General features: G+C 41.3%; 2 protein-coding genes across 2 annotated transcripts in view; one reads left to right on the forward strand and one right to left on the reverse strand.

Moving 5' to 3' along the window:
• ZFC3H1 (zinc finger C3H1-type containing) overlaps positions 1–910 on the reverse strand; it is a gene marked incomplete in the record, with an annotated part of 69,337 nt that extends 68,427 nt beyond the window's left edge. The window contains 1 exon segment of the mRNA XM_014586918.2: positions 12–910. Within this exon segment, the coding sequence (XP_014442404.1) occupies positions 12–530 (519 nt within the window).
• Positions 911–935: 25 nt separating this feature from the next.
• Positions 936–11,268, forward strand: THAP2 (THAP domain containing 2). The gene is made up of 3 exons (XM_006146189.3): positions 936–1,497; positions 8,110–8,305; positions 10,754–11,268. Exons 1-3 carry the CDS (start codon positions 1,427–1,429, stop codon positions 11,141–11,143), a joined length of 657 nt encoding a protein of 218 aa, XP_006146251.1. The 5' UTR covers positions 936–1,426; the 3' UTR covers positions 11,144–11,268.
• Positions 11,269–11,703: the final 435 nt, after the last annotated feature.

An 11,703-nucleotide genomic window follows, 5' to 3' on the forward strand; every position in this document is an offset into this window, starting at 1 on the left:
CCTCCCAGAGTCCTGCCCCCCGGCTTGCCGCCTCGCTCACCCCCTCCTCGCCCCCGACTCCAGCGACTCCCACCCCGATAAGGCCTGCCTCGAAAGCGGAAACGGTCCAAGGCGATGTGGCTCCGCTCCCAGAAAGACGGCCGGGGGCTGCTTTCGGACAGCGAGGTCGAAGGCATCCGCACCGGGGGCGGGTGAGACCTGAACGGTTCTTTGGGTCGGTAGCTGCTGTGTCCCCTGAGGTGGCCCCGCTCTGACGAGTGCCGAGAGCGTGAGAAATTCCTCAGCTGTTGCTGAGAAGAGGACGAGGATGAGGAGGAGCCACCGCCTCCGCCGGATCCACCGCCCCTGGCCGGGTGAGGCGGCCTTCGCCGCGGATAAGGTAACAGCCCGCCGCCGCTGCTGCTGCTGCTGCTCCTGCTCCGGATCTGGCTGTTATTGTCGTCGTCGCTGATCTCCCCATCTTCGAGCTCCCCTTCTTCCTTCGGTGAGAGGCCACTGGAGGCCGGGGCTGGAGTATCTGCGGTCGCCATCCGGGGTGCAGCACCTTCCACACAACCTCAGCCCTCCGTCCGGGGATCCGCCCGACAATTACTCCTACTCCTGCAGCTCCTTCTTCCTAACGGACCCAGTCGTCACGGCCTTACCCTACTCGGTCACCCAGCGGGCTCTGCTTCCCAACTTCCCCGCACCCCAGCTCTGTCTCGCCGGGCCGTGGCAACCCAGTTCCCTCTCCTAGCGCCCCCTTGCTTCTCCGCGGTCGGGGCTCTTCCGCCTCGCGAAAAAGTGGCTCTGGAAGCGGCTGTGCCCCGGACGTCACTTCCTGCCGCACGCGGGAAACGAGGCTCCCAGTTAACGCGAGAATAACAAGGGCGGCCCGAGGCTTGCCGGGATTTGTAGTCTACCGTCTGGCATCGGCTGGGTCTGGGGGTGTCATCGGCTGTCTCGGGTGTACAACTCGCAGCCGCGCCGGGCTCTGGACCGCGACAGCTGAGTGCGCGCCAGAGTAGGCGGGCCTGCTCTTAGCTGCAGCTTTGAGAGGATTGCACAACAGTCGGAGGGCAAAACAGTTACTCCTTTGAATAGTTCCGAGAACTGCTGTCAGAGACCGCAGACCTATTCCATTTTGAGGGTGGCGAGGAAAGAACTGGCTGTGTCCGCCATGTTGGTGAAGGCAAACGAAGGCTACGCGAGCTCCAGGGCCGTCGGCCCTGCTGGCTCGAGTCCGCCATATTAATAAAGAGAAAGGGGGTGGGAGGGGGGGCCCTCCTTCAGCCCCAGCAGCCCCCACGTACACACCCCTTCTTCCCACCCCGCTGTCACGACTAAGCTCGGGGGGCGCTTCGGCTGCTTCGATTGTACAGGCTCTGCTGGAAGGAAGCTAAACAGCCAGAGCCTCCCAACAGCGCCGAATGAGTGGCAAAGGGAAATGCCGACCAATTGCGCCGCGGCGGGGTGTGCTACCACCTACAACAAACACATTAACATCAGCTTCCACAGGTAACCTGGGCGGAGAGAGGGGGCGGCGGAAACGCGAGTGCCTGGTCTACGCATCGCTCTGGTGGAAGGAACTGGAGAAGCCTAGGAATTCGAATAACTTACCCAGCTGGTAGCCAGGGGCGTGTTTGTCCTGTGTGTGTGTGTGTGTGTGTGTGTGTGTGTGTGTGTGTTTCCAAGATGTGTCCAATTTTTCTCTCCTTCTAGGAAAGCTTTATTCACTTTCTAAAAGAAATCCAAGTAGTGCACGGTGATTACCCCTTAGAGAAAAAGTGACAGAAGGATACCTTAATTTTTTACTCTTTTACTCCTGTATATTAGGCCGGGTCTTGACATGAATGACGCCACATGGGAGAGAAACACCTTCCTGTTCAAGTCAGCAGTCACCTAAAAAGCCTGCTGAGTTCCTGTCAAAATTAGGAAAGCCTCACTAGCTGAATTGACAAGGAAAGCATTTAGATTTCTAACAATCACACACTGTAACTCCGGAGAAATTGAGTCATCATTGATAGCGATGGACTTAAGCGATATTAATGAAAGGGCAAAAGATAAGCTTTGTGATCTTACTAGAAGAGTAATAAATTAAAAAAAAAAAAAAAACCTAGGTTTTATTTTAACTTCATTTGCTGGGCGAGTAATCAAAGTTATTTAGTACTGCCAAATCAAAACTCTTGAAAGCATTTGAACACTACCTGGAATATAGTAGGTGCTCTGTAAATATTTACCTTCTCTGAAGTGCCTGCCACTTGCCTGAAGGAAAGAAACATTAAAATGTTAATTCAAAACAGTTCTGATTATATATACCTCCCAGCTTATATGATCTTAAAATGTAGAAAATGATAGCTTTCACCACTTCCCTACCTCACTCGCTATTACTAAATGTACCTCTTATTGAAAGCTATCACTGGGACCAGCAGGTGATGTAACAGTTACCTTGCTGGACTCCCATGTAGTCAACTGCAGTTCAAGTCCCAGACCTGGCGGCTTAAAACTCATGTGGGCGCATGTGCGGACATGGCCATCCCTCCTGGGGGGTGATTTCTCACTTTCTGTCTCTGTCTCTGGCAAGCTCAGTGCCCTATAGAAGAAAAAAAGCTGCCACTGGGACCAGTAGTTAGCGTAATGGCTATGTCACTGGACTCCCACCTAGTCGACTGCAGTTTGCGTCCTGGACGGTTTAAAACTCATGCCGGGCGCGTGTGCGTGGGTGCCCAAGATCCCGAGAGGAGAACGGAGGAGAAGGGATTGCAGCGTGATCATCCCCCTTGGGGGTTGATTTCTCCTTTCTGTCTCTGTCTGTCTGGCAAGAGCACACGCTCTATAGCAAAAAAAAACTCTCCAAAAGAAAAATTAAATTAAAAAATAAATAAATAAAAAGCTGCCACTAAAAAAGGGGGGAGGGGAACTTGAGGGTTTTTTTATTTATTTAATTTTATATATTCACTTATGTTTAATTTGACAGTGAGAGGGGATGGGGGGAATGAGAAAGCAAGCCACCAGGTCTGGGACTCAAACTGTGTTCAGCCATGTAGGAGTGTTCAGCACCTTAACCACCATGCCACCTGCTTGTCCTGAGATGTCTTTAAACTACTTCATGTAGGGACCAGTGGGTAGCATAATGGCTATGTTGCTGAACTCCCATGTGGTCGACCACGGTCCGAGTCCTGGATCCAGTGACTTAAACTCATGCCGGGTGCCGGTACGTGCCCAAGATCCCGAGGGGAGAATGCAGGAGAGGGCATTGCAGCGTGACCATCTGCCCTGGGGGGGTGATTTATTTATTCATCATCTAGTTCGAACTGAGTTCCTAATTGCCATACTTGTGCTAAGGATCCAAAAAGTTTAGAGTTTAATGAAAGAAAGTTAAAGATACATTTAAGTGCCACAGAACAGCCTTGGAAAGTCAAAAAAAAAAAAAAAAACACTTCTCAAAGGAAGTGATATTACAAAGGAAACCAAAGGATAACATAGATTTGGTCCTTTAGGGTACTTTAGTATTTTCTAATTTTTCCTATGAGTACCTGAGAAGCCCTGGTGGGTTTAAAAAGAATGGCATGGTTAGCTTTACATATTAAGAAACACTCTGCTGCAATATAGAGAATTATATTTTTACTTACAGTGCTAATCTAGCATCATCAGAGATGAACTTGATGAGAAAGGAGTTTATTAGAGAATGTTAATCTGCCCACTGTTTTCTTCACAGGGAAATCCTGCTATAATGTGAGCTGAACACTATACACTATACTTAGGGCTGGCACAATCAGCATGGGATTAGAGGTGAGAGTTGGTGCAGAAAAACTAGTTAGGAAGCCACAGTAAAACGAGGGTATTCCATCCAGTGATCCAGACAAGGGTAATAGTGACAGGGATGGATAGAAGTGACCACATTTGAAAAATGTTTGAGGAGAAACTACTGAATTAGGTAGTTTGATCTGGAAGATGAGAGAGAAGGACACCATTAGTAGTGAGCTGTACAGTGGTACAGTAGCATACATACCATTTACCTGTTAGGAAATTAACATTTTTCAGGCCAACTCCATAGCCTAAGAAATAAAGAAGCCAGATCCCACATGGCCATGTGCAGTTCAAATCCCAGCCTAGGTGGCTTGAAACCATGCTAGATACATGCCCCAAATCCCAACAGGACAGAGAAATAGTAAAGAGATTGCTAAATATACCTCTTACTGAAAGCATCTAACCATGTTCCATTAGTAGGGTGCTTTCTTCTCCCTCTTTCTCTCTGGTGAGTACATGTACCCTCTGGCAATTAAAAAGAATTAATATTTTCATGTATAACCTCAGAAATTCAGGTGTTAAAATTGCATTGATTATAATAAAAATACATTCTCATTTCATAAATACAAACAATACTTATATTCACCTATACGTTATGTTCCCTAAATTTACTATGTCCGTTTTTACCTCTTACTCAGCCCACTCGTAAGTTTCCTGAACAATCTGAAACTGCTTACTAACATGAAACTTTGTCTTTCTACACTCATTTTTCATGGCATGTGATGATTTCTTCCTTGAAGTACTCCTTATTTTTGAATTACTTAATACTAAATTTATTATTTCTTACTCTTATGGTTTATCTTCTATCTTTTTTTTATAATTATTTTATTTAACTTTATTTACTTATTTTAATTTGAGGAACAATGCGAGAGAAAGTGAGAAAACAAGCCACCAGGTCTGGGAGATTCTAACCTCAGTCAGCCATGTGGGAGTCCAGCGCCCTTAACCACCATGCCACCTGCTGGCCCCTATCTTCAATCTTTACCAACCCTTCTCCCTACCCCCTAACTTGTCTTTATACTCTTAACAATATGATGTTGATTGTTCCTGCAGTTTCAAGTAACATCTACTGCTGATGCCTCCCAAATCAGTACCTCTCAGTCCTTATCTCTCTAATGAGTTTTAGATTTACAGACCAAGTGTCCACTCAGGATTTCCCTAGTCTCCATCCAGTCCCCCAGATTTAACATCTGTATTAATGAACTAACTGCCTTTCCCCCAATTACATCCCACCTCCTGTTTTCCCTTTTTCAATAAGTTAACACAGCATCTACCCAGCAACTTGGAAGTCATCCTCCTTTGACTACTTAACCATTCTCTCTTAATTGGATTATTATAACAGCCTTTTAACTGGTTCACTGCTTCCATTCATGCAATCCTGACTACTGTTCTATAACCAGCAGGGAGTTGCTAAATATTTAACAGCTAGCTCTCCAGGCAAAGAGGAAAACCCTGATTTGTAATATGTTCCCAATATTCATGGTATATATTCACACAAAGACTGATTTCAAGTTACCAGTAGAACATCATTGATGATGGGGTTAGGAAGACATGTGCAAATACTACACTGTTCTGTATATTAATGTTTTCTACCAGATAAAATAGATGTAAATAACCAAGGAGAGAAAGAGAGAACCTCCCCCTTTCCCTAGGTAGGGATGCCCATATCACAATCCCTTCTCCTCCATTTTCCTCTTGGAATTTTGGGCAGACACTCAATATGCATCCAGCATGCTTTTCCTTTTCCTTTTTTTTTTTTTTAAAGAATTTTTTTGTTTAATTCCATTTGTTGTTACTATTATTTTTTTAACTTGACCAGAGAGGGAGAGAAGGGGAAAGTGAGAAAGCAAGCCTCCAGGTCCGGAACTCAAACCACTCTCAGCTATGTGGGAATCTAGCACCTTCACCACAATGCCACCTGCCGGCCCTCCAGCATGATTTTCTTTATTTTCAAGAGATTTTTGCTATAGGAGGTGTGTGCTTACCAGAGAGACAGAGTGAAAAATCACCCCGTAGGGAGTATGGCCATGCCACAGTCTCTTCTCCTCCATTCTCTTCTTGGGATTTTGGGCACGCATGCACATATGTCTGGTGTGAGTTTTAAGCCACTGGGTCAGGGACTCAGGCCACAGTTGACTATGTATAAGTCCAACGACATAACTGCTATGTAATATGCTGGTCCCTCCAGCAAGTTTTTCAAGCCACAGGGACTGGGACTTGAACTGCTTAGTGAGCCATGTGGGATCCAGCTACTGCAACCATCATGCCATCTAATTTAATGTTTAATAACTGTTGTATTTAACAACTGATTCAAAAATTTTGTAATAATCAGTTCTCAAAATTCAACCCTATAATGACTTACCAATGCTATTTTAGATAAAGTTCAAAATTTCTCGTCGACTTAAATGGCCCTCCAACATCATTTTATGTCATAATACTCTTATAAGACTCATAGGGACTTGTAATTACTTTTATAGTAATAAACAGAATTTATCTAGTACTTAGCATATAGTAAATAAAGGCTTAGCCCTGGAGAGGGGTTAATCCTTGGAACCTCACTAGGTACCATTCTTACCCTAATATATAGATGATTAAAAAGAGACCTAAACAGGTTAAATAATTTACCTAAAGTCACCTGGCTATTATGCAAAGGAGGCAGAACTGTAGCCCTGGTTAAAGCCCAGTGAATTATTAAATATCCTACTACTGTTTGCAAGGTACTGTGCTGTCAAAGGTAGATTGATGAAAAGATATGATAATGACCTCTGTCCTCAAGAAACATAATCTTTTATTTCACTGGAGATTTATTAAAGTGGAAACATTACTGGAAACTGTGGTGTCATTATGGTGGAATGCAGAGAAAGGAAGTGCCAGAATCTGCCTAGGCTTTCCTTGATATAATTTAATTTTCAGGGCCAGCTAGGTGGCATGTGGATTAAGGCAACCGGATCCTACGTGGACAACTGAGCAGTTTGAGTCCCAGATCTGCCAGCTTGAAAAACATAGTACATCCATAAGCGTGGGTGCCCAAAATCCAGAGAGGAGAATGGAAGAGAAGGGATTGTGGCATGGCCATCCTCCCTGGGGGGTGTTTTTTCACTTTCTCTCTATCTCTTCCCAGCAACCCCACACTTTTTCAACCCCACTATTTCAATTCAATAGTGAATTGAAAGAATAAAAAGTTAAAAATTTAATTTTCAGATAATCTGATTTGTCTTGACCATGTATACCGGCAGTAAATCAAAGCGTTGTGAAATTACTCCTGCTTATGATGGTTCTACATAAACTTATTATATGTCAGTTTAGTAATGTTTTACTTTACTGCCTACATTAAAGACTAGGTTGGAAAAAAAATGCCTCTTTTAAAAGCACCGAATAGGGCCAATAGGTGACATGGAGGTTAAGGTAGCTGCATTCCATATGACCAAGTGCTTGTTTCAAGTCCCAGAATCATCAGCTTGGGAAACCCTGGGCGCATGTGCGAATGTGCCCAAAATCCCAAGAGGAGAATGAAAAAGGGATTGCTGTGTGACCATCCCCCTGGAGAGTGACTTTTCATTCTCTCTCTCTCTCTCTCTCTCTCTCTCCCTCCCTCTCTCCCTCCCTCCCTCTCTCTCTCCCCCTGGCAAGTGCACAGGCCTTATAGGAAAAACTTTTAAAAAGAAAAGCACTCATTTGCACAGGTCCTAAAATCCCCAGAGGAAAATAGAGGAGAATGATTTATAGCATGGCCATCTCTGCATGTAGGTGACATTACTGTGTCTGTCTGTCTGTCTCTCTCTCTCTCTCTCTCTCACAAGTTCATGTTCCCTATTGTAAACTTAAAAAAAAAAAAAAAAACTGAAAAATAAAAACACTCAAGTCAGTTTTTTATACCTTATAAAAATTAGCATTAATTGGTTTCTGTTCCAGTGTTTGGATATTAGGAGTTTAAATTTTTATATATAAATGGGTAACACTTTAAATCATCAATTTTAAATTTTCCTTTACTGATTAGGTGCAGGACCAGCAGATGACATACAGGTTACGTTGCTGGACTCTCACATATTGGACCGCAATTCAAGTCCCAGACCTAGCAGCTTCAAACTCACGCTGGGCCTATGTGCATGGGTGCCCAAAATCCTGAGAGGAGAATGGAGGAGAAGGGACTGTGGTGTGGCCATCCCCTTGCAGGGAGGTGATTTCTCACTTGCCGTCTGTCTCTCTGACAAGTGCAAACACCCTATAGCAAAAATCTAAAAAAAAATTAAAAAGAAAAAAAGATTAGATGCAACCAGAAGTATGAAAGTTGAAATTTGAGTTGTCTTTCTATTTTTTAAGGTTTCCTCTGGATCCTAAAAGAAGAAAAGAATGGGTTCGCCTGGTTAAGCGCAAAAATTTTGTGCCTGGAAAACATACTTTTCTTTGTTCAAAGCACTTTGAAGCCTCTTGTTTTGACCTAACAGGACAAACTCGAAGACTTAAAATAGATGCTGTTCCAACCATTTTTGATTTTTGTACCCACATAAAGTCTATGGTAAGTAATGTTACTTTTTTTAAACCATTTTTAGAACTCATTCCTTTTTTTTTACACAAGAGACACTCAAAAATGTTTTCAAATTCATACACAGTGCCATGCCTCAAAAAGACCTTCCTCTAATACAGTAAAGGTGCAGGCAACAATTACAGTTCAGCTTTTCTGACTCCAGTATTCTTGCCTCAATCCAAATTTTCTTTAAATAAATATACAAATAGCAGAATTTTATATTACTACTAAATTATCTTACCATTGGCAATACTGAGAAAACATTTGAGTAATGAAATCTCCAGTATTACTCTGCTCTACTATTAAGATGGCATCCAAATAGCACGTGCCAAGTGCTTTAAGAACAGCAGACCCAGAGACACACTGAAGGATGTAAATTTAGAGGCAGGTGGAACAGAAAACTCTATAGACCTCAGGCATTTAGGAAATTTGGAACTTAGGAGAGAGTTCTTGACCTTGCACAGAACAACTGCAATTGTATGCTAAGAACAAAATGTAGGTAGTGATATTTAAAAGGTAGAAGAGAATTAAGGTACAAAATGAATGAATTAAAACTGTTTTATCTAGTTAGGGAAGATCTGATCAGAGAAGAAAACTGAGTTGAGGAAAGGCTGTGAAACAGTAAGGAGGGGTAGAAGGAAGACAGACATCTTTTCCTCTGGGGGTGGGGGGAGACACTGCTTTTCTTGAGTCATTTCTGACAGTTAAATTAGTAAATGTACACGTATGAATGCCTGAGTGAGGAGCAGGTTGTGGTAAACTATTACAGGTGTTAGAAAATACCCAGAAGGGCAAGACTTTTGACTTTTTCACATCTGAATCCTCAAGACTTCAAGTAGTACCTGGAACATAGTATGCACTCAGATTTTATTGAATTTGAAATATATGTTATTTCTGATATATTTATCATTAATTCATTTAATAAATACTAAACTTTATGTAATTCCAGAATTTAAGCTTGATGCTCAAGATAATAAAGATTAGAGGAGTCCCTGTCAAGTCCTTAGGCAAAGGGACCAACTTTAGGTTTCATAAGGGCAAAAACTATATTTATCTTACATGTTCACTGTTGCATCTCCAAGAATGTATAGAATGTGTTTCAACAACTGTTTATTAAATGAATTAAAGACACAAATGTATGAAGATATGCTATAACCTGACAAGTCTGGTTTAGTATTGCTGGAATATAAATCAAACTAGGGAATGGCAGAATAGGGTGAGATCCCAAATGTTATAGTAAGGCATGTAGTTTGGTTTTTTGTTTTGTTTTGTTTTTTCCCTTTAGCTAATAGGTAGGAGAGAAGAATTTAGCCAGAATAGGAATGTCAAATATACTAAAAAAAGAAATCGTTCTGGTGGCAAAATATAAAGATCAAAATGAGGTTAACAGTTAGTGAAGAAGTTTTTTAACATAGTCAAGCCAGATAAGATATGAGCCTGGTGTAGGTAGGAAGTAGCATCAGGAATGATAGGATTCATGATAGAAATATTTAGGAAGTAGAATTAATAGGACTTAGTAAATATTTGAAAGAAAGAGATAATGCAAAAAAGAAGCTCCTCTTTATGATTTGGGCAGTGTTTCTAGTCAGGTTTCAAATCCTTGAAGATGTAATTAACCTGTAAATCTATTCAGAAGCTTAATACTTGAGAATATGTTTCTATTGATCCTTCAATTTTTATTAAGTAGGACCCCAGGTCTGAAGTACTAATCAAATCAAGAGAATAGTATTTAAAACAGAAGTCACATTAGTATCTCAGATAATCAAAATGTCTAAATATATTCTAACCGGGCCTTAGCAAGAAAATTGTAAAGAGTTTTTTAAGTTTCCGTAGAATCATACTTAGTCATTTGGAAACGACCTTGAAAATCCATTGTCTATTTCCAAATAATAATTTTTTTTGGAGAGGTGTTTTTTTTTGTTTTTTTTTTTTTGTTTGTTTGTTTTTTTTGCTATAGGGCGTGTGCACTCGCCAGAAAGACAGAGAGACAGAGAGACAGAAAGTGAGAAATCACCCCCCAGGAGGGATGGCCACACCGCAGTCCCTTCTCCTCCATTCTCCTCTTGGGTTCTTGGGCACGCATGCACATACACCCAGCGTGAGTTTAAGCCACTGGGTTCTGGGTTTGGGACTCGAACCATGGTCGACTACATGGGAATCCAGCGACATAGCCATTGCACCAACTGCTGGTCCCTCCAAATAAATATTTTTGTTTCTAGAGAAAGGATAAACTGAAATAGGTGTCTAGAGTTAATTTAACCAGTTGGGAAACTTTAAGTCCATGATTGCAGGAAGTGGGCTGCTGCTATTTCCTATTGAACATTTAAAAATCACTTTAAAGAGAGCAGGTTAAATGGTCTGTTATCCAAAACTGGACAGTGTTTACTTTTATGTGATGTTTCATAATTTACATTCAACCCTTTAATTTTATTCGCTCAGAAACTCAAGTCAAGGAATCTTCTGAAGAAAAACAACAATTATACTCCAGCTGGACCATCAAATTTGAAATCAAACATTAGTAGTCACCAAATACTACTCGAACATAGTTATGCCTTTAGGAATCCCATGGAGGCAAAAAAGAGGATAATTAAACTGGAGAAAGAAATAGCAAGCTTAAGAAAAAAAATGAAAACTTGCCTACAAAAAGAACGCAGAGCAACTCGAAGGTGGATCAAAGCCACGTGCTTGGTGAAGAATTTAGAAGCAAATAACTTACTACCTAAGGGCACATCAGAACACATTTTACCAACTGCCTTAAGCAATCTTCCTTTGGAAGATTTCAAGATTCTCAAACAAGATCAACAAGAGAAAACTTTACCAGTTCTGTAAATCTAAACAGACCAACAGTACCTTCATTTTAAGTTTAGCTTGCATAGAACTTGATGCCCACCCTTCATTCTATTCAGAGGTAAAGAATAGAAATTGAGTATCTAATAAAGTTTTACTTGAAATAATATTGTTACTGTATAAGTTATGAAGACTTGATTTTAAAAAAGGAAACTGTTTGTGAAACCTTTATTTGAAAATGAATGAAAGTGCCTTACATGCAAATAACATGCTTAAAATGTTTCCTAGGAAATTTTATTTGAAAGGTATCTAGTTTGGTCATCTTTTTGAACTACTCTTAAAGAACAGCCTATGACAACTAATATGTGTAAGTTATATCTTAAAAAAAAATTTTTCTGTGCCAAAGTTGGGATATTATCAATACATTCTAAATAAGATGCTAAGTAGGAGTTAACCAACATTTTATGTGACCTTAAAACTGCTGGGTTTTGTATTGATTAAATTATTACTGGTACTGTGACTTGAAAAATTTTAAGGTATAGGGCAAGTTCTCTTTATTTAAACTTTCCATACATGATAAATATATATATATATATATTTTA

Source organism: Tupaia chinensis, unplaced genomic scaffold (genome assembly GCF_000334495.1).
Source record: "Tupaia chinensis unplaced genomic scaffold, TupChi_1.0 Scaffold000168_1, whole genome shotgun sequence".
Lineage (NCBI taxonomy): Eukaryota > Metazoa > Chordata > Mammalia > Scandentia > Tupaiidae > Tupaia > Tupaia belangeri.